The sequence below is a fragment of the Stomoxys calcitrans genome, chromosome 2, assembly GCF_963082655.1.
Source record: "Stomoxys calcitrans chromosome 2, idStoCalc2.1, whole genome shotgun sequence".
In the NCBI taxonomy this organism is placed as follows: domain Eukaryota; kingdom Metazoa; phylum Arthropoda; class Insecta; order Diptera; family Muscidae; genus Stomoxys; species Stomoxys calcitrans.
This window is the reverse complement of record NC_081553.1, coordinates 150,470,501-150,492,813: the sequence shown is the minus strand read 5'-3', so window position 1 is coordinate 150,492,813 and position 22,313 is coordinate 150,470,501. Positions and strand designations below refer to the sequence as shown.

At 39.0% G+C, this 22,313-nt stretch overlaps 2 protein-coding genes and 2 long non-coding RNA genes across 8 annotated transcripts; 3 read left to right on the top strand and 1 right to left on the bottom strand.

The window, feature by feature from the left end:
* Positions 1–3,813: 3,813 nt before the first annotated feature.
* On the top strand, positions 3,814–9,857 carry LOC131994991 (uncharacterized). 3 transcript variants are annotated; one of them, XR_009397031.1, is made up of 2 exons: positions 3,814–9,598; positions 9,730–9,857. XR_009397031.1 is itself a non-coding variant. In XM_059362382.1 (2 exons), exons 1-2 carry the CDS (start codon positions 3,925–3,927, stop codon positions 9,457–9,459), a joined length of 5,466 nt encoding a protein of 1,821 aa, XP_059218365.1. In that variant the 5' UTR covers positions 3,814–3,924; the 3' UTR covers positions 9,460–9,857. The 3 variants fall into 3 exon arrangements, 2 of the variants coding, with proteins under 2 accessions (XP_059218365.1, XP_059218366.1); XM_059362382.1 differs by having other exon boundaries at positions 3,814–6,018; positions 6,088–9,857; XM_059362383.1 differs by having other exon boundaries at positions 3,814–7,339; positions 7,508–9,857.
* A 3,428-nt stretch (positions 9,858–13,285) lies between these two features.
* Positions 13,286–13,816, top strand: LOC106092811 (uncharacterized). Its single transcript, XR_001222229.2, has 2 exons — positions 13,286–13,369; positions 13,435–13,816. It is a non-coding gene; the product is annotated as an uncharacterized LOC106092811 (long non-coding RNA).
* On the bottom strand, positions 13,805–19,822 carry LOC131994985 (uncharacterized). 3 transcript variants are annotated; one of them, XR_009397026.1, is made up of 3 exons: positions 16,303–19,822; positions 14,065–16,155; positions 13,805–13,932 (listed from the first exon to the last, which is right to left on the bottom strand). XR_009397026.1 is itself a non-coding variant. In XM_059362375.1 (3 exons), exons 1-3 carry the CDS (start codon positions 19,715–19,717, stop codon positions 14,204–14,206), a joined length of 5,298 nt encoding a protein of 1,765 aa, XP_059218358.1. In that variant the 5' UTR covers positions 19,718–19,822; the 3' UTR covers positions 13,805–14,203. The 3 variants fall into 3 exon arrangements, 2 of the variants coding, with proteins under 2 accessions (XP_059218358.1, XP_059218357.1); XM_059362375.1 differs by having other exon boundaries at positions 13,805–16,155; positions 16,303–17,554; positions 17,624–19,822; XM_059362374.1 differs by having other exon boundaries at positions 13,805–16,155.
* Positions 19,604–19,981, top strand: LOC131994986 (uncharacterized). The gene is made up of 2 exons (XR_009397027.1): positions 19,604–19,742; positions 19,822–19,981. It is a non-coding gene; the product is annotated as an uncharacterized LOC131994986 (long non-coding RNA).
* The last annotated feature ends 2,332 nt before the right edge of the window (positions 19,982–22,313 follow it).

The window sequence follows — 22,313 nt, the reverse complement described above, 5'->3', positions numbered from 1 at the left end:
AAAAATTAATTATATGTTTATATATGTGTATATACATATTTATGTGTACACTTGTGCATATATATATATATATATATATATATATATATATATATATACAAAGAAGTAAAGAAAAAAAAAATATATATACATATATATGGAAAAGAAAATACTACAAAAGTACATAAATGTTTGTACAAAGTAATATATTAAAACAAAAGGATAATACTAGAGGTAATAATTATCAAATTGAATTTTTTTAAGAATAACGTTCAGAAGCAATAAAAAAACGAAAGTAAATTAATCACTAAAATAAATAAAAAAAATTAATTATATGTTTATATATGTGTATATACATATTTATGTGTACACTTGTGCATATATATATATATATATATATATATATATATATATATATATATATATATATATATATATATATATATATATATATTATAATTCATATAAAGTATTACAAATTTGAACAGAAAAATAATTATATTTGAATTAAAATTTATAGGTATATATTTAAAACAAAGAAAAACCTTTTTGAGATAAAATTTGTAAATATATATAATAACAAAGAAAACTTCTTATCTTTTTCCTTAAGCCCAATTAACATAATTAACAATTTATTAAAACAAATGTAAACTTTTATATATTTTTTTTTATAATAAAAAAAAAAAATAATTTATGTTATGTAGTTTGTAAAAGGAACTAATATGTGTTGAATGATTTACCATAGGCTGAAAATGTAATGGTTATTCAATGTGAAATGGAAATTTAAAGTTTGGGGTATTTTCAAATATAATATGGCACAGAAAATACCATGGATGGCATTAAGTCGTATGGGGTGGGCAGCCAGGGAGAAAATAACATCTAAACTCTCCCATGAAAAGATGTAACCCACATCAGAATTAAAGAAACGGACCACAGACAATTATCACTAATCAGATTTTTTTATCAGTGTATTTGACCTTTTTTGTTTTTAAACTTTCATTTTTGACAAACCGGTACAAATTTAAATGTATAGCCGTTAGCGGAAAAGAACCTCCCCATCCGGCGAGCTAAGCCGCAGCCAACACCCAAGTACCGGATCCGCTTCACAAAGGCCATGTTTTGGGATAAAAACCCAAGTCAAAGTCTCTGTGCACAACCAGGTTGACACATTATCAACATCATCGATGATGAATAGGTAAAGAATTGCCAGGAGCCACAGATAGGCCGACGGAATGTAGCAATGGTTCGAAACTATTTGGCTTAAGTAAGTTACAATTTAAATCTCCAGCAATTATTATATTAGAATAAAATATAGTAAAATCACCAAGTAGTGCTATTAATTTATTATTTTCGACATGTTGATTGGGCCTGTATATGCATGCCAAAAATAATTTCTTACCATTCAGAGTAACTTCAGTAAAAATGTGCTCAATGCGATCTTCTCCGCTTGATTGACTTAAAATTTTACAAGAAATATAATTTTTAACGTAGACATCACCACCATGAGTAGTATCGGTTCGAAATAAATTGTATCCATTGAGTCGTACTAATGAATCAGGAATAGATATTTTGAACCAGGTTTCAGATATACAAACAATATCAGCTGCAGATTCTTCGAAAATGTATCGAAATTCGAAACTCCAACAATAATCTTCAGGAAATATAAATTGAATGGATTTAAAACGAGTTAAATATTTTCAGTAGCATAATTATCACAGGGGCGAAAAAGATGATTCTGTTTATTTAATTCATCAATTCGCAGGGGTTCATCAGTCTGCCTAACTTTAATGTAGACAAGACCGCACAATGAGAAGGCCGAGAATATGGCATTCTGCTTTCGGAACTTTATTGCTGCTTGCAGAATTTTGTAATTGTAGCCAGTAATATTCTCGTTGATGTATATTGGATTGTTGGAATTAAAACCAATATGCGCCAAAAGGAGTTTGCCGTTATTACGTTTCCTAAAGCCAGTATAGCATTTTAGGAAATAGTTTTTGTCGTATGCTGATATTAATTTAGCAATAATAACATTGGATGTACTGTTATTGCTACGCAAGCGGAATTTGGAGGTATATGGACGTGTGTTTATTTCCATAACAGTACAAATAGCCTGAAAACATTCATGAAGATTGTCATTTCTAATGTGAAAATCTTCAGGTCACAAAAAACCATTAAATTTCCATGGCGTTGCGGTTGTTGCCTCAGCATTATTATTTCATTTCCATGGCCAGAGTAATTACAAGATTCAAGGCTAGCTAAGCGAGCATCTATGCGACTAATAGTTTTGTCTATCTCAATAAATTTCTGGTCCACCTAAGTAAAGAGCTTGTTTTCTACTTCGGAAAGTCATGGGTCCAAATCACAATTTTTTTCCTTTAAGATTGAGTTCTCAGATTCTTTCATTATCACTTTTTTTCAAACTGTTAATGTAGCCGCTTTTCCACTAAATTGATGACACGAAAAGAAGAGTCTGCGAAAGATAACAGCTTCGTCTTTACATTTCTATTCATAGGTAAATAAATGTTGGAGTCATTACTAAGTTTTGCTGAACCATTATTCTCAGATGTAACTGGGGACATGCCGATATTAAATGTATTTCCAGGAGTTGCCATAATCGTGCATGTAAAATAGTTATAATAGTGAAGGTTTGACCCGTACGTTAAATATTGTGTGTTGTGTTAAGTTGTGCCTTTTTTCTAGAACTGTGAACTTAATTCTCTCTTTCCTACAAAAATTTGTTTCTATTTTTGTTCTTTTCTTTTGATTTTGTTTTGGTTTTCTGATCGTTGAAATGCCGGTATGCTGAGTTGGATTTATTTATTTATTTGTTACACTTTCTATCATACAAAGAAATCACAATGTTCATTCACAGTTGTTTACATTAATTAATTATTACTGTACTGAATTTAATGTTACGAAGTTGACTTTTATGTACTTTAATAAGACTTTATTGTTAAAAATGGAGCCTTAGTAGAGAGCACGAGACAAACACGTCTACACTGCTTGACACAACAACAATCCATAATCTATTGTCCCTTTAATATATCGCAAAATGTGCTAAGCAGCTTTTCAATGGTTCTCGTCATAATAGTTAATGAATTGACTTAAAAAATTGACCGAGAAAACATTATCCGGACGTGTTTAACCGCTAAATACATCAAACTGCCAATTAGGTTCTGGTAGGGATATTTGCGCATCTCATCCTGTTGGAGATGGTAACCCTAGCTTTGGCAACGCAAATCAAATGTCATCCAACCCCAGAATATCCCAAGCTGAGAGAAGGACAACAACATGATCCTTCTATTTACAATATTGATTTAAAATTGTTTATGTATTAGAAAGAAGATTGTATTTTTGTAGCACTTAAAGAGCATATAAATAGGCCCATAAGGCAAAACAATCTTCCCTTTTTTGCTCATAACCGAAAACAATAAGTAAGACTGATCCTATTTTCCTATTTCCTATTTTGTTAAATTTTATATCTTTAAGTTGTTCACTTAAATTTGCATAATTTTACTGTGATTTATTCCTCTAATACAAGTGTATATTTGTGCCTTTTTTATAGTGAATAAACCATCTTAAACTACACTAAGCCAAACCATATCATCATTGTACACACACACTCACTCATACCTACCATTTCTATAGTGCCAAATAAATAAAAGGAATGGATGCAAGAAATATTAAAGCAAATTTATAGTGTTTTTATTTAGAAGGGTAAAGTCGGATGCAGTTTATTCATCGGTGAGGCAAAAAAGGACATCTTTATTCATTATTGTCTTGGCCTGACGTGGTCATCTTTATGGATTATTGGTCTGTCGTGGAAAAAATTTCTCATAACCTGTTGTAAAATTGGAATTCATGTTAATTTATTGTCTATTTCTGTCGTGAAATATTTGTATGTGATTCGTACTACTTACTTGTTATTGTGATCTCGTCGGTCTTATGTCAGAAGATCAAGATCAGCCTAGAAGAACCAGTAGACGAACGCAAGGAATTCCACCAGCCTACTTAAAAACCTACGCCATCGAAATGCCAATCGAACACTCGCCAGCAAAAGACACAGCAGGTACAAGTATTCACACAGAGGATCGTCAAGACGCGAACACCCAAAATGCCCCTAAGAAACTATCAAATCCTCCTGCCAAAACCTCACCAACGAAACTAAGTCGTGAACTAAAGAAGCAAGTGGATCAACTCCAACGACAAATGCAAGCCATGCAAACTGAGTACTTAACCTCAACACAACAATTGCAAGCCCAACTCACTGCCACTGTGCAACAAATTCAAAGTTTTTTCACAAATAATCAATCCACTGCAACAACAACACAACAGCAAAGAAACCCACGAAGTTCACCACCGTCCACACAACAGCCACAAATGTCGACAGCTTCGGAAATCTCATACTCACAAAATTATTCTATAGTACCACACAAGAAAATTTATCCACTTCCTATTTTTACAGGTCTTCCAGAGGAATGGCAAACATTTTATGAAGCCTTCGAAACCACCACAACAGAATTTGGTTACACAAATTTGCACAACATAATGCGCCTTCGAGAATCGATCAAAGGCCGTGCTCGAGAAACCGTGGAATCACTTCTGTCAAATTCTGCAAACGTAGCCACTATTTTGGAAATCCTCAGGGAAACATATGGTCGTCCAGAACAACTAGTCAGAAGCCAGATAGAAAAGGTTCGCGCCATCCCACCGCTAGCAAACGACAACTTAGATTCACTCGTCAACTATGCCACAAAAATTTCAAATATGACGACATTTCTAAAAAATATCAAAGGTGAGCATCATTTATCCAACCCATCTCTGCTCAGTGAACTCGTCTCAAAACTTCCGACAAATCGACAAATGCAATGGGCCGAAAAATCTTTAACACTGGAGCGACCAGCCACTATAGTCGATTTCTGCGAATGGCTCTCCATTTTAAGACGACTCGCCAACATTGTAAACGACACTCTTCCAATAGCATCAACTTCTGCCGGCCGCCGTCAAACGACCTCTACCAACCCTCAAGGACGAAAGTATGCTTGTGTTGCAGTCATTCAAAAATGCCTTATATGTGAAGGTGAGTGCCATAATATCAAAGAATGCCAATCCTTTTTACAGATGCCCGTTAACGATCGTTGGAGCAAAATACAACAAACAAAGACGTGTTTTTGTTGCCTTAAACGGGGCCATCGTATTAAATTTTGTACACAGAAAAGAAAATGTGGCATAAACAATTGTCCAAAACTTCACCACCGATTGCTACACAACACACAACCGCACATCAATACAACAACTTCATTATCAACACAACAAACGTCAACCTCATCTATGGAAACACGGAACGAAAGCCAAAATATACCCGAAGCACCACAAGCCGATGCCAGAATTTGCCATGCAACAAACGAAGCCAACAATATATTATTTCAAATATTGCCCGTAAAACTGTATGGGACCACTAAAACCTTAACAACATATGCCTTCGTGGACGACGGCGCAAACGTGTCAATGCTGGACGAAAACCTATCCCGAGAACTTGGCTTACGCGGCAAACCCGAAATCCTGCAACTCCAATGGCTCAACGATCATCAAATATCTCGAAAAACCGAAAAAATTAATTTAACCGTAAGTGGAGTTGGTCATTGTGAAGAAAAATTTACAATTTCTAATGTTTACATTTCGCCTGAACTGTCATTGCCGATCCAGAGCTGCCACATATCACATTTCTTGAAATCCCGTGGATTGGAAAAAATACCCGCAAAAGACTATTCACATGTTCAGCCAAAATTGATTTTAAGTTTAAATCATTCCTTTTTAACAGTGCCATTGCAGGTTCCACGTATGCTAGCAGATGGTGGTCCATTCATATCCATGACAAGGTTGGGAGCAATAATATATGGTCCCTTTCCAGGAGAGAAAATCTCAACAACAAAGCGTTTACATATCCAGAGAAGAGTGGATGACCATGAAAACCAGTTGTTGCAGGAAATGCATGACATGATGAGGGGCTATTTCGACATAGAAACACTAGGTGTGAAAGTGAGTACAAAAAATATGAGGTCTAAGGATGACGAAAGAGCTTTGATGTTGCTAAAATCTAATACGAAGAAAGTTCATGAACGGTACGAGTGTTCATTGCTATGGAAGGAGTACGTGCCACCAATACCAGATTCATATGCGACAGCATTAAAACGTCTATATTCAATTGAAAGAAAAATGGCAAAAGATCGTGAGTACGCCACACAATATTGTGACAAAATTAATGATTATATCAAAAAAGGCTACGCAAGAAAATTATCTCAGGAAGAAATTGAAAATGCTAGCGAACGAATTTTTTACTTGCCACATTTTGGTGTAAAAAATCCAAATAAGAAAGGCATTCGCCTTGTGTTTGATGCGGCAGCCGAAACTAATCAATTTTCTTTAAATAAAGCTCTATTACAGGGGCCTGACATAAACAACTCATTAATTTCGATTCTTTTCAAATTTAGAGAAGCTCCTGTTGCAGTCTGTGGAGACATCCAAGAAATGTTCCACCAAATTGCCATCACCAAAGAAGACCAACATAGCCAAAGATTTTTATGGAGAGACGGGATGGACAATAAACCGGTGGAAACATATGTGATGCAGAGGTTGATTTTTGGTGCCACCTGTTCCCCCACAATAGCACAGTACATCAAAAATGTTAACGCAAAAAATTTTATAGAAGAGGCACCGAGAGCTGTCCATGGAATAGTGGAGCGTCATTATGTGGATGATTACGTTGATTGCTTCCAGTCAGAAGAGGAAGCAATTCAGGTTTTAAAGGACGTAATTCGAATTCATAAAGTCGGCGGTTTTAATCTGCGTAATATTTCATCCAACTCGGCAACGATTAAAAACATGTATGGCAACCCTGTAATTGAAAGTAACCATAGTGATGAGTTTCTCAGCAGTAACCAGACCGAACGGGTACTTGGCATTCACTGGCTGTCACAACCAGATATTTTTCATTTTCTATTAAAATTGCACAAAGTGGACGGCGAAATAGTAAATTGCAACAAAATTCCAACCAAACGTGAAATGTTGTCGTTAAACATGTCGATATACGACCCGTTTGGTTTTATAGCGGATTTCCTGATTACGTCGAAGGTATTAATGCAGCGTGTGTGGAAAAGTGGTACAAAATGGGATGAGGTACTGCCGCCGGATATCTATAGCCATTGGAAGACCTGGTTGGAAGAATTGCAGAAAATTTTGGAATTTTCTGTGCCTCGTTGTTACTCAGGAGCTTTCGAAAAGAGTTTGGTGGACATGCATATCTTCGTGGACGCAAGTGAAGAGGCGATGGCTGTTGTGGCGTACTGGCGGATGGTAAACAGTGAGTTTGTTGAGGTTGCATTCATAATGGGAAAGACGAGTTGTGCTCCTACCCGCTATCATACTATACCAAAGCTTGAATTGCAAGCGGCGGTAATGGGCGTGAGATTGAAGGAGCTTATTATGCAAAACCATTTGAAAAATATTAATAAATGTTATTTTTGGACAGATTCATCTACAGTTTTGCAGTGGATTCGATCGGATCATCGTAAGTACAAGCAGTACGTGGCCAACAGGGTGGCGGAAGTTTTAGAAAATAGCTGTGCAAAGGATTGGCGATGGTGTCCAGGTGTTGAAAATCCTGCGGATGATGCCACAAGGGCAAAGTATTCAAAAAACTACAACGCGGACGGACGGTGGAAGAATGGGCCAAAATTTCTTTTGTTAGACGAGTCTAAATGGCCTAAGGTGGCGGAGATGGGCGAAAAGATAGATCGCAGCGCAACAGAACTACGGGCAAAATATAGAATCCTTGTTACTCATCAGGTATGTGCTGTCGTACCAAATTTTAATCGATTTTCAAAATATCGCAGGCTAAAGCGGGCGATGGCATGGATACACCGCTATATAAAAAATTTGAGGCGGTGTGTTAGAGGCGAAACTTGTATGGTGGGTGAGCTGGACGTCGAGGAAGAGGTAAAGGCCGAATTGTACTTGTGTCGCTACGTTCAACAACAGTATCTTGCTGACGAACTAGAAGATTTGCGGAAAAATGGTCATGTGTCTCAAAACAGCAGCATAAAAATGTTAAATCCGTATGTTGATGATGAAAACATTCTGCGTGTGTCTGGCCGTTTAGAAAATGCAAAATTTTTGTCATTGGAAGCACGTCGTCCAATAATTTTGCCAAAAGGCAGCCCGTTTACTCGACTTGTCGTGCAGTCATACCATCAAAAATTTTTACACATTAACATGGCGACGGCGTTAAGTGAAATCCGATTGCGCTTTTGGGTACCTTCTCTACGCCAATTGCTTAAGAGCGTTCAATCAGCATGCCAGGCTTGCAAAATTCGTGCTGCTAAACCAAATCAACCACAGATGGCCCCTCTGCCAGTAGAACGAGTCACCCCGTATGTACGAGCCTTCACCTACACTGGTTTGGACTATTTTGGACCGGTGAGTGTTGCTATAGGACGAAGGCGTGAAAAGAGGTGGGTAGCCCTGTTCACCTGCCTTACAATCCGCGCCGTGCACCTGGAAATTGCAGCTGATCTATCGAGCGATGCCTGCCTCCTTTGTATCCGAAATTTTGTCAACAGAAGAGGGGTCCCAGTACTCATCCGCAGCGACAACGGGACGAATTTCGTTGGAATACCAAAGGAGCTGCAAGGTGTAAGTAACTTTGTTAACAATGACTCTCTCGCTTCAGGTGTAACAGCACTAGGCATAAAATGGCTTTTCAACACTCCGTCCAATCCCAGTGAAGGTGGTGTTTGGGAAAGGCTCGTACAGTCGGTCAAAAAGGCGCTCTACATTATGCTGAAGGAGCAGGCACCCAGGCTGGCAACATTGCAGGCCTTCTTAATCGAAACGGAAAATATGGTAAATTCAAGGCCTTTGACCCATCTTCCGATAAGCCCAGATGATCCTGAGCCTTTGACGCCTAACCATTTTTTACTTGGCTGCACAAATTCTACACAAACTCCAGCCCCCTTTGAGCCCAGGTTGTTATGCCTAAGAAAGCAGTGGCGTGTACTCCAATGTTTAAAGAATGGCATGTGGCGCCAATGGATCCGTGAGTACTTGCCCGAATTGACTCGTCGAACAAAGTGGTGCCTTCCATCCCAACCTCTTGAAGTCGGCTGCTTGGTTTTTATATGCGATGTGGAGGCTCCAAGGTCCCATTGGAAACGTGGTCGCGTTATTGAACTTCACAAAGGCAAAGATGGCGTAGCTCGGTCTGCTGATGTGAGGACCAGCACTGGTATTTTGCGAAGGCCTTTATCAAAACTGGCGGTGCTGGATGTCAAGCTTGGCGTTGGTATTGGAAGTGAATCTTCACCCGGTGGTTCAGTTCACGGAGGCGGGGATGTTGGAGATGGTAACCCTAGCTTTGGCAACGCAAATCAAATGTCATCCAACCCCAGAATATCCCAAGCTGAGAGAAGGACAACAACATGATCCTTCTATTTACAATATTGATTTAAAATTGTTTATGTATTAGAAAGAAGATTGTATTTTTGTAGCACTTAAAGAGCATATAAATAGGCCCATAAGGCAAAACAATCTTCCCTTTTTTGCTCATAACCGAAAACAATAAGTAAGACTGATCCTATTTTCCTATTTCCTATTTTGTTAAATTTTATATCTTTAAGTTGTTCACTTAAATTTGCATAATTTTACTGTGATTTATTCCTCTAATACAAGTGTATATTTGTGCCTTTTTTATAGTGAATAAACCATCTTAAACTACACTAAGCCAAACCATATCATCATTGTACACACACACTCACTCATACCTACCATTTCTATAGTGCCAAATAAATAAAAGGAATGGATGCAAGAAATATTAAAGCAAATTTATAGTGTTTTTATTTAGAAGGGTAAAGTCGGATGCAGTTTATTCATCGGTGAGGCAAAAAAGGACACATCCTCACTAGGATTTTCTGCCTTTTCAAGTTTGCAGTTCGTCACTATCGGTGACTGCACTGGTGTACAATAGGACATACCGTATTTCTCAAACAATGGCTCCGTATATCCGCGTTGACCAAGAAAAACTTTTTCTTCCGATAGGTCTTAATGGAATTCAATCCTCAAACATAACTTGACCGGTCGTAAGTTCTCCATCTCAAAAAACATAGCCAATGATTTCTTCAAATCGTTTATCCGTGATTTATTGTTTGATTCGATCATTAAATCATCCTAAACGTAGATGGTGAGCAATAAAAAACTGTTGCCTCTAGATAATATACAGGGGTCTTGCTTTGATGGATTCAATTAGAGCTCTTGCAATTTCACTTTCTCGTACCATTTCAACCCACAATGACGAAGACCGTACAATGTCTTTACAATTTTACATACGGGGTATTTAAATCGATTTATGGCGTCTAACCACTTCCTTGCAATATATTCTACGCTCTGAGAATTAGGTACGCATGATCCCATTGTTTCGCCTCTCAAAATCTTCTCCAGAACAGTTTTTAATACTTGTGGTATGTGCATATAAACACCTTCCGTAAGTATAAAGGTCAAATAAGGTGTGACAACGTCCATTTCATGAATCTCCAAATTAATTTTTGCTGATAACGCAGTGACTAGAAGCATTGACGTTGATCGCACTACCGGTGAATATATCTCGAAGAAATCCTCCCCTGGACGCTGGGAGCACCCTTTGGCAGCCAGCCTGGCTTTTTTCTTGTTTTTGCTCCTTGTGGTGAACACAAAACTATTTCCTTTCACTTTACGGTCATCAGACCTTTAAACTTTCTCCAACGTATTACTGAGTAATTGTGCCACATATTCATCCTCTACGGCTTAAAATCACATTTCAGCATATTCTCGTTCATGAAACTCCTCGAATGTTGCCGGTGTTGTTTCGCAGTTAACCAAGTTGCAATCCTGGAAACCTTCCGATTCGCCTATACTCGCATCATGTGTCAAATTGATTTTCATTTGAGGACTATCCAAAGACATTTCTAAATCGCCCCATCACTGTCTGGGTCCTCTGAAATGGCTCGTATTCCTTTTTAAAATACATTTCATCCATAAATTTAACTTCACGACTTATTATGATGTATCGCTTCTTCTTTGCCTCATTTGAATAGCCAACCAATACACAAAGTTCGAATTTTGAATCAAAATTCCCTTTGGAACTTCCTTTCTCCTTTCTTTGCGCCAAGTGGGCAAATATGTTTTACAAAAGGTTTTCTGCCATTCTACAACGTGTGGGGATTTCACCATTCAACGATTTTGTTGGACAACGGTTGCGATTGCCTCTGCTCAAAATGATGGTGATGCACCTGCATGCCTCATCATGCATCTCGCCATTTCAAGGAGGGTTCTATTTTGGCGCTCATATACGCCGTTTTGTTGTGGCGTATAAGGGGCATTTTTCGAATTTCGCACATCTGCAAATACTTTTCAAAATCTTTATTGCGATGCGCACGTCCATTGTCAGATTGTAAAGCTTTGATCTTACTGCCTGTAAATGTCTCAGCTGAATTTTTAAATTTTTTAAAAGCTTCCTACACATTTGATTTCCCTTTGAGTACGTAGATTTCGCAGTATCGTGAGAGGTCATCAGTAAAAGTCACAAAGTGTTTCGAAGAAGAATTAGATGCCACCCTCAATGGCCCACAAACATTACTGTGTACGATTTCCAAGTAATCTTTAGCCCGTTCTGCACTTGCCCTTGGAAATGGGTTTCTTGCCTGCTTCTCGCTGATGCAAATTTCACAGGGTGTTAATTTTTCCGATGAACCAATATCCACTGAAACAATTTTCTTTTGTCCATCAACTGTATGTCACGTTCATTCTAGTGTCCCATCCTTAGATGCTACTCATCCATTTTGCCTACATTAGCATTTTCTGTAGCACAAGTATTTACGTGATCTTCCAAATAGTAGAAACTACCAACACGATTGGCTGCATACCAGAATCACCGTAGAAGTGTAAGTCAAATAGAATAGGATAAAACAAGAGTTTACTTACCCATTACCTGACATGTATCTCTTTTCCCTGGGCATCACCAGCATATAGATGCTGGACAAATTTTGAAAAGTATGGCATAGGTCATGGGCCAATTCGTCTCCAGGTTTATATAGTAAGAATTGGAATTCTCATTGGTCAAAACACTTGTACTTTGAGAAGACTATTCGATGATAGTCCGAATGAAAAAAAATTTTTTTTATTTGTGGGCTTTTTTTGTTTTTTGATAAATATTTTACAAAATTTTGTTTGTCCATAGCCCAAGGCAGCTAGAAATTGTTAAGGCAATCCTTCGTTCGACAATAAACATGCAGGTTGTTCTCTGGAAAGTGCATTTCATCAGTTTGGCCAAGCCGAATCTTATATACACTGCAAGATGGACAGGGGGTTTGAATATCTCTGGACGACCTCATCGTTCGTCGCTATATTCGCACTATTATATTAATTCCCAGTTTGTGGAGAATGTCCCGTTTCACATTTATCCACGCCTGCAAAGTGAAAATTGCCGTAGGTAAAATTGAGCACTAAAGGCTGGGTCAACGTTGGGGTTGTGCTCTTTTTGGCGTGTCGTGAAATGTAAATTCCCCCTTTATGAAAAAACAAGTTATGGTGAAATATACTCTTTTCGTCAATATTTTCCGCACATTTTTTTATATGGAGTTTCACCACGAAAACTGAATATAGTACCAACCTTAATAGAGAAATATTTAAATAATTAAAAACCTTCAAAAGATTATTATTTTGGAAATTTTTATTTATTTCCTCACGCGCCATACTAATTTCCACCAATTTACTGTGGATTGAACGATATTCTTCTTCTTATTCTACTTTCGACCGAAAGTTGGAATAAAAGAAAAAGATAATATCGTACGTCATAAACACATGATTTATACAAGTATGGTTTTTTAAAAGTGGCTTCTTGGCATCCCGTATTTCGCCCGGACCATTCCTCTTCTTATTCTCACCCACTTTGGTGAGAAGATTTTGTGCTTCTTCTTAATAAGTACCATGCATTTTGCATACGGGATGCAACATTTTGTGGTATTTTGTTTTGCTCAGGGCATTCGATTGAACATTTTTTTTTAGTTTTCTTCGTGTTTACGTTCGTTTAGTAAATTTTTTCGGTCGTCGAAGCACGAAGCACTTCCAAGCAAATAAGCGCCTGTTTTCCGGAAGAACTGGACATTTCGCAATCGTACCACTAGAACAATGCAGAACAGTCAATTCTAAACCAACTGCCGAAGACGGATCACTCTTCACCACGACAATGCGAGCACTCACACATCGGCTCAAACAACTAAATTTTTGAGCACTTAAAAATCGATATGATAAGCCGTCCGCAGTATAGTCCTGACTTGGCACCGAATGACTTCTTTTTATTCCCGTACGTATCAAATAAAATGAGAAGTCAACGTTTTTGACACATGAAGAAGGGGTTTATGCTTTCAGTATGCATGTTTTGGAGATACCTCAATCAGAGTGGCAAAAGTGCTTCGACAATTGGTTCAAACGCGCGCAAAAGTGTATTTTATTATTCTCACCCTCTTTGGTGAAGATGCTAGCTTTGCTCACCCTCATTGCTGAGGAGTCATTTACAGTCGGTTTGTGTTGATTGCAAAGAATACAACGTGGTGTTGTGCATAAGAAGATATATTTATTATTGATGATGCAAAAGCTGCATTTAATTTCCTGACAGTTGTTTGGATACAGAATAGCTACTCCACATTGCAGACAGCGTTTTTTACAGCGGTGTCCTTTTTTGCCTCACCGATGAATAAACTGCATCCGACTTTACCCTTCTAAATAAAAACACTATAAATTTGCTTTAATATTTCTTGCATCCATTCCTTTTATTTATTTGGCACTATAGAAATGGTAGGTATGAGTGAGTGTGTGTGTACAATGATGATATGGTTTGGCTTAGTGTAGTTTAAGATGGTTTATTCACTATAAAAAAAGGCACAAATATACACTTGTATTAGAGGAATAAATCACAGTAAAATTATGCAAATTTAAGTGAACAACTTAAAGATATAAAATTTAACAAAATAGGAAATAGGAAAATAGGATCAGTCTTACTTATTGTTTTCGGTTATGAGCAAAAAGGGGAAGATTGTTTTGCCTGATGGGCCTATTTATATGCTCTTTAAGTGCTACAAAAATACAATCTTCTTTCTAATACATAAACAATTTTAAATCAATATTGTAAATAGAAGGATCATGTTGTTGTCCTTCTCTCAGCTTGGGATATTCTGGGGTTGGATGACATTTGATTTGCGTTACCAAAGCTAGGGTTACCATCTCCAACATCCCCGCCTCCGTGAACTGAACCACCGGGTGAAGATTCACTTCCAATACCAACGCCAAGCTTGACATCCAGCACCGCCAGTTTTGATAAAGGCCTTCGCAAAATACCAGTGCTGGTCCTCACATCAGCAGACCGAGCTACGCCATCTTTGCCTTTGTGAAGTTCAATAACGCGACCACGTTTCCAATGGGACCTTGGAGCCTCCACATCGCATATAAAAACCAAGCAGCCGACTTCAAGAGGTTGGGATGGAAGGCACCACTTTGTTCGCCGAGTCAATTCGGGCAAGTACTCACGGATCCATTGGCGCCACATGCCATTCTTTAAACATTGGAGTACACGCCACTGCTTTCTTAGGCATAACAACCTGGGCTCAAAGGGGGCTGGAGTTTGTGTAGAATTTGTGCAGCCAAGTAAAAAATGGTTAGGCGTCAAAGGCTCAGGATCATCTGGGCTTATCGGAAGATGGGTCAAAGGCCTTGAATTTACCATATTTTCCGTTTCGATTAAGAAGGCCTGCAATGTTGCCAGCCTGGGTGCCTGCTCCTTCAGCATAATGTAGAGCGCCTTTTTGACCGACTGTACGAGCCTTTCCCAAACACCACCTTCACTGGGATTGGACGGAGTGTTGAAAAGCCATTTTATGCCTAGTGCTGTTACACCTGAAGCGAGAGAGTCATTGTTAACAAAGTTACTTACACCTTGCAGCTCCTTTGGTATTCCAACGAAATTCGTCCCGTTGTCGCTGCGGATGAGTACTGGGACCCCTCTTCTGTTGACAAAATTTCGGATACAAAGGAGGCAGGCATCGCTCGATAGATCAGCTGCAATTTCCAGGTGCACGGCGCGGATTGTAAGGCAGGTGAACAGGGCTACCCACCTCTTTTCACGCCTTCGTCCTATAGCAACACTCACCGGTCCAAAATAGTCCAAACCAGTGTAGGTGAAGGCTCGTACATACGGGGTGACTCGTTCTACTGGCAGAGGGGCCATCTGTGGTTGATTTGGTTTAGCAGCACGAATTTTGCAAGCCTGGCATGCTGATTGAACGCTCTTAAGCAATTGGCGTAGAGAAGGTACCCAAAAGCGCAATCGGATTTCACTTAACGCCGTCGCCATGTTAATGTGTAAAAATTTTTGATGGTATGACTGCACGACAAGTCGAGTAAACGGGCTGCCTTTTGGCAAAATTATTGGACGACGTGCTTCCAATGACAAAAATTTTGCATTTTCTAAACGGCCAGACACACGCAGAATGTTTTCATCATCAACATACGGATTTAACATTTTTATGCTGCTGTCTTGAGACACATGACCATTTTTCCGCAAATCTTCTAGTTCGTCAGCAAGATACTGATGTTGAACGTAGCGACACAAGTACAATTCGGCCTTTACCTCTTCCTCGACGTCCAGCTCACCCACCATACAAGTTTCGCCTCTAACACACCGCCTCAAATTTTTTATATAGCGGTGTATCCATGCCATCGCCCGCTTTAGCCTGCGATATTTTGAAAATCGATTAAAATTTGGTACGACAGCACATACCTGATGAGTAACAAGGATTCTATATTTTGCCCGTAGTTCTGTTGCGCTGCGATCTATCTTTTCGCCCATCTCCGCCACCTTAGGCCATTTAGATTCGTCTAACAAAAGAAATTTTGGCCCATTCTTCCACCGTCCGTCCGCGTTGTAGTTTTTTGAATACTTTGCCCTTGTGGCATCATCCGCAGGATTTTCAACACCTGGACACCATCGCCAATCCTTTGCACAGCTATTTTCTAAAACTTCCGCCACCCTGTTGGCCACGTACTGCTTGTACTTACGATGATCCGATCGAATCCACTGCAAAACTGTAGATGAATCTGTCCAAAAATAACATTTATTAATATTTTTCAAATGGTTTTGCATATTTTTCAAATGGTTTTGCAATTCAAGCTTTGGTATAGTATGATAGCGGGTAGGAGCACAACTCGTCTTTCCCATTATGAATGCAACCTCAACAAACTCACTGTTTACCATCCGCCAGTACGCCACAACAGCCATCGCCTCTTCACTTGCGTCCACGAAGATATGCATGTCCACCAAACTCTTTTCGAAAGCTCCTGAGTAACAACGAGGCACAGAAAATTCCAAAATTTTCTGCAATTCTTCCAACCAGGTCTTCCAATGGCTATAGATATCCGGCGGCAGTACCTCATCCCATTTTGTACCACTTTTCCACACACGCTGCATTAATACCTTCGACGTAATTAGGAAATCCGCTATAAAACCAAACGGGTCGTATATCGACATGTTTAACGACAACATTTCACGTTTGGTTGGAATTTTGTTGCAATTTACTATTTCGCCGTCCACTTTGTGCAATTTTAATAGAAAATGAAAAATATCTGGTTGTGACAGCCAGTGAATGCCAAGTACCCGTTCGGTCTGGTTACTGCTGAGAAACTCATCACTATGGTTACTTTCAATTACAGGGTTGCCATACATGTTTTTAATAGTTGCCGAGTTGGATGAAATATTACGCAGATTAAAACCGCCGACTTTATGAATTCGAATTACGTCCTTTAAAACCTGAATTGCTTCCTCTTCTGACTGGAAGCAATCAACGTAATCATCCACATAATGACGCTCCACTATTCCATGGACAGCTCTCGGTGCCTCTTCTATAAAATTTTTTGCGTTAACATTTTTGATGTACTGTGCTATTGTGGGGGAACAGGTGGCACCAAAAATCAACCTCTGCATCACATATGTTTCCACCGGTTTATGGTCCATCCCGTCTCTCCATAAAAATCTTTGGCTATGTTGGTCTTCTTTGGTGATGGCAATTTGGTGGAACATTTCTTGGATGTCTCCACAGACTGCAACAGGAGCTTCTCTAAATTTGAAAAGAATCGAAATTAATGAGTTGTTTATGTCAGGCCCCTGTAATAGAGCTTTATTTAAAGAAAATTGATTAGTTTCGGCTGCCGCATCAAACACAAGGCGAATGCCTTTCTTATTTGGATTTTTTACACCAAAATGTGGCAAGTAAAAAATTCGTTCGCTAGCATTTTCAATTTCTTCCTGAGATAATTTTCTTGCGTAGCCTTTTTTGATATAATCATTAATTTTGTCACAATATTGTGTGGCGTACTCACGATCTTTTGCCATTTTTCTTTCAATTGAATATAGACGTTTTAATGCTGTCGCATATGAATCTGGTATTGGTGGCACGTACTCCTTCCATAGCAATGAACACTCGTACCGTTCATGAACTTTCTTCGTATTAGATTTTAGCAACATCAAAGCTCTTTCGTCATCCTTAGACCTCATATTTTTTGTACTCACTTTCACACCTAGTGTTTCTATGTCGAAATAGCCCCTCATCATGTCATGCATTTCCTGCAACAACTGGTTTTCATGGTCATCCACTCTTCTCTGGATATGTAAACGCTTTGTTGTTGAGATTTTCTCTCCTGGAAAGGGACCATATATTATTGCTCCCAACCTTGTCATGGATATGAATGGACCACCATCTGCTAGCATACGTGGAACCTGCAATGGCACTGTTAAAAAGGAATGATTTAAACTTAAAATCAATTTTGGCTGAACATGTGAATAGTCTTTTGCGGGTATTTTTTCCAATCCACGGGATTTCAAGAAATGTGATATGTGGCAGCTCTGGATCGGCAATGACAGTTCAGGCGAAATGTAAACATTAGAAATTGTAAATTTTTCTTCACAATGACCAACTCCACTTACGGTTAAATTAATTTTTTCGGTTTTTCGAGATATTTGATGATCGTTGAGCCATTGGAGTTGCAGGATTTCGGGTTCGCCGCGTAAGCCAAGTTCTCGGGATAGGTTTTCGTCCAGCATTGACACGTTTGCGCCGTCGTCCACGAAGGCATATGTTGTTAAGGTTTTAGTGGTCCCATACAGTTTTACGGGCAATATTTGAAATAATATATTGTTGGCTTCGTTTGTTGCATGGCAAATTCTGGCATCGGCTTGTGGTGCTTCGGGTATATTTTGGCTTTCGTTCCGTGTTTCCATAGATGAGGTTGACGTTTGTTGTGTTGATAATGAAGTTGTTGTATTGATGTGCGGTTGTGTGTTGTGTAGCAATCGGTGGTGAAGTTTTGGACAATTGTTTATGCCACATTTTCTTTTCTGTGTACAAAATTTAATACGATGGCCCCGTTTAAGGCAACAAAAACACGTCTTTGTTTGTTGTATTTTGCTCCAACGATCGTTAACGGGCATCTGTAAAAAGGATTGGCATTCTTTGATATTATGGCACTCACCTTCACATATAAGGCATTTTTGAATGACTGCAACACAAGCATACTTTCGTCCTTGAGGGTTGGTAGAGGTCGTTTGACGGCGGCCGGCAGAAGTTGATGCTATTGGAAGAGTGTCGTTTACAATGTTGGCGAGTCGTCTTAAAATGGAGAGCCATTCGCAGAAATCGACTATAGTGGCTGGTCGCTCCAGTGTTAAAGATTTTTCGGCCCATTGCATTTGTCGATTTGTCGGAAGTTTTGAGACGAGTTCACTGAGCAGAGATGGGTTGGATAAATGATGCTCACCTTTGATATTTTTTAGAAATGTCGTCATATTTGAAATTTTTGTGGCATAGTTGACGAGTGAATCTAAGTTGTCGTTTGCTAGCGGTGGGATGGCGCGAACCTTTTCTATCTGGCTTCTGACTAGTTGTTCTGGACGACCATATGTTTCCCTGAGGATTTCCAAAATAGTGGCTACGTTTGCAGAATTTGACAGAAGTGATTCCACGGTTTCTCGAGCACGGCCTTTGATCGATTCTCGAAGGCGCATTATGTTGTGCAAATTTGTGTAACCAAATTCTGTTGTGGTGGTTTCGAAGGCTTCATAAAATGTTTGCCATTCCTCTGGAAGACCTGTAAAAATAGGAAGTGGATAAATTTTCTTGTGTGGTACCATAGAATAATTTTGTGAGTATGAGATTTCCGAAGCTGTCGACATTTGTGGCTGTTGTGTGGACGGTGGTGAACTTCGTGGGTTTCTTTGCTGTTGTGTTGTTGTTGCAGTGGATTGATTATTTGTGAAAAAACTTTGAATTTGTTGCACAGTGGCAGTGAGTTGGGCTTCCAATTGTTGTGTTGAGGTTAAGTACTCAGTTTGCATGGCTTGCATTTGTCGTTGGAGTTGATCCACTTGCTTCTTTAGTTCACGACTTAGTTTCGTTGGTGAGGTTTTGGCAGGAGGATTTGATAGTTTCTTAGGGGCATTTTGGGTGTTCGCGTCTTGACGATCCTCTGTGTGAATACTTGTACCTGCTGTGTCTTTTGCTGGCGAGTGTTCGATTGGCATTTCGATGGCGTAGGTTTTTAAGTAGGCTGGTGGAATTCCTTGCGTTCGTCTACTGGTTCTTCTAGGCTGATCTTGATCTTCTGACATAAGACCGACGAGATCACAATAACAAGTAAGTAGTACGAATCACATACAAATATTTCACGACAGAAATAGACAATAAATTAACATGAATTCCAATTTTACAACAGGTTATGAGAAATTTTTTCCACGACAGACCAATAATCCATAAAGATGACCACGTCAGGCCAAGACAATAATGAATAAAGATGTCCTTTTTTGCCTCACCGATGAATAAACTGCATCCGACTTTACCCTTCTAAATAAAAACACTATAAATTTGCTTTAATATTTCTTGCATCCATTCCTTTTATTTATTTGGCACTATAGAAATGGTAGGTATGAGTGAGTGTGTGTGTACAATGATGATATGGTTTGGCTTAGTGTAGTTTAAGATGGTTTATTCACTATAAAAAAAGGCACAAATATACACTTGTATTAGAGGAATAAATCACAGTAAAATTATGCAAATTTAAGTGAACAACTTAAAGATATAAAATTTAACAAAATAGGAAATAGGAAAATAGGATCAGTCTTACTTATTGTTTTCGGTTATGAGCAAAAAGGGGAAGATTGTTTTGCCTGATGGGCCTATTTATATGCTCTTTAAGTGCTACAAAAATACAATCTTCTTTCTAATACATAAACAATTTTAAATCAATATTGTAAATAGAAGGATCATGTTGTTGTCCTTCTCTCAGCTTGGGATATTCTGGGGTTGGATGACATTTGATTTGCGTTACCAAAGCTAGGGTTACCATCTCCAACAAGCGGCAACGGATGGCAATGTGGCCAAGCCTGCCACAATTTGTGCAAAATATTTTAACTTCAGTTACAATTGTATTATGTGTCACTTTGATTGTAAATAAAGCTATATATTGAAATGGGTGAAAAAATTTTTTCCTTATCAATCTCTTTAAAGATTTTTTCTCTCGACCGAGCAATTTGGTATTATTTGCAAAGTAATCTGCAGAAGTTGATTCTTTGAATTTCAAACGAAAGGTATTACAATGTTTTTAGACTCAAAATTTCCTGAGATGGTAATTGACCCAAGTTTTTCAAAAAGATGTAGCTTTAAATTCCTACTTCTAGAGCTCAATTGAGAATTTGTCTGAACTTGGACATAAAAAGGGCCCGGATGATATACAGGGTATCGGATTTGGCTATGAGACTTAAGGCGATGGGAGAATGGATTGAGGATGGGAGCAGCTCATACCATCGCGGTATAATCGAGGCGCCTATAGGAAACCTTGAAGGAAGGGAAGAGGGTTCCGATCGGATACCTGAGACTACACTTGAGGTCGAGTGCGAGGGACTGCTGCTAGCGGGAGAGTCTTTGACTGATGGAACACTAGTATGGCCATCTGGAAGATCATGTTACACGGATGGATCTAAGCTAGAGGAAAGAGTGCGCCTGGGAGTCTACATTGAGTTTCCAGGGACTGAGATCTGTTTTAGACTGCCTGACCATAATACGGTCCTGCGGGCAAAGATCCGGGCGATCACGTAACGCGTGGGTTGGTGTGGTACTAACGAGAGGACGTCGAGTGTGAACATCTTTACGGACAGGAAAATGACCATAAGGGCAATAACAACGAGGACAGTAAGATCACGAACAGTCTTGGAGTGTAAGAATGAGATCAAAACGTGCTTATGGTGCAATCCGGGTCGTGAGAGGACGAGGCTATTACTGAAAGGAAGTTAGTAGGAGGTCAGTATAGCTTTTGGTATCATAACAGGACATATCGGACTCCGAGCTCTCTTATGCAAAATCGGTGCGGCAAGGTATGGCATGTGGGGAAGATGATGAGACGTTGGAGCATTGTCCGGCTTTCGCGGCTAACAGACACCGGTACTTCGGTCAGGACACGGTACAAGACATGAACCAACTTAGGGGAGTGGTATGGAAAACAATTAAAGATTTTGTAAGTAGCACGGAATTCCTAACTTAAAATTTTTTTCAAGGTTACTTTTTAGATTTTAGAGCGCACAACAAGCCGATTACTGGCTTATGTGTATGTCTGTAGTGTCATAGGGCAGATTAATATCTGCAGCCTCTTTACAACCTAACCTATACTATTTGAAAAAAGCGGGCGGCGCATTAACATGTCTGGCATCAACAGATGTTGAAGGTGAATTAAAATTTTAGTACTGCCAAACTGGCCGGCGGTTGTCAGCTGTTCGCGTTATGCCACCTCGATGGCCACCTACCTATACATATTGCACTTTAAATTACTTTTGAATGAAGCCTCATTGACAGCGGTAAAAAAATGCAATCGTGGTTGAAAAAGTTGACTTGGTTTTTTTCGTCACCTACAGCGCACACAATCTTTTTATATATAAAATTGAATTTGTGTTTGTTTGTCGGTTTGTTTTGTATAGACTCAAAAAAACTGAACCGATTACCTTGGAATTTTCACAGATTGTGTAGGTTGGTCTGTGAGGAAATATAGGCTATATAATGTTTGGATATCGGAAGGGGGACGGACTCACAAGATGGTGGTTAACCACAGAGAACGCGGAGCATATCCCATTTGGTCGGTAATTCGCAGGGTTGTTCTCCTATAAGCAAGGTTGTGTTAGTGGACGATCAAATGTCGAAGAACACTTACAAAGGGTAAGT

What these genes read in the sequence shown, in the direction of transcription:
- LOC131994991 (XM_059362382.1), top strand. Translation starts at nt 3,925, where the DNA reads ATGTCAGAAGATCAAGATCAGCCTAGAAGAACCAGTAGACGAACGCAA. An exon ending in TAGAAACACTAGGTGTGAAA is followed by an intron (nt 6,019 to 6,087) that starts GTGAGTACAAAA and finishes TCTAATACGAAG; the next exon opens with AAAGTTCATGAACGGTACGA.
- LOC131994985 (XM_059362374.1), bottom strand. Translation starts at nt 19,717, where the DNA reads ATGTCAGAAGATCAAGATCAGCCTAGAAGAACCAGTAGACGAACGCAA. An exon ending in GTACTGGCGGATGGTAAACA is followed by an intron (nt 16,156 to 16,302) that starts GTGAGTTTGTTG and finishes ATTTTTGGACAG; the next exon opens with ATTCATCTACAGTTTTGCAG.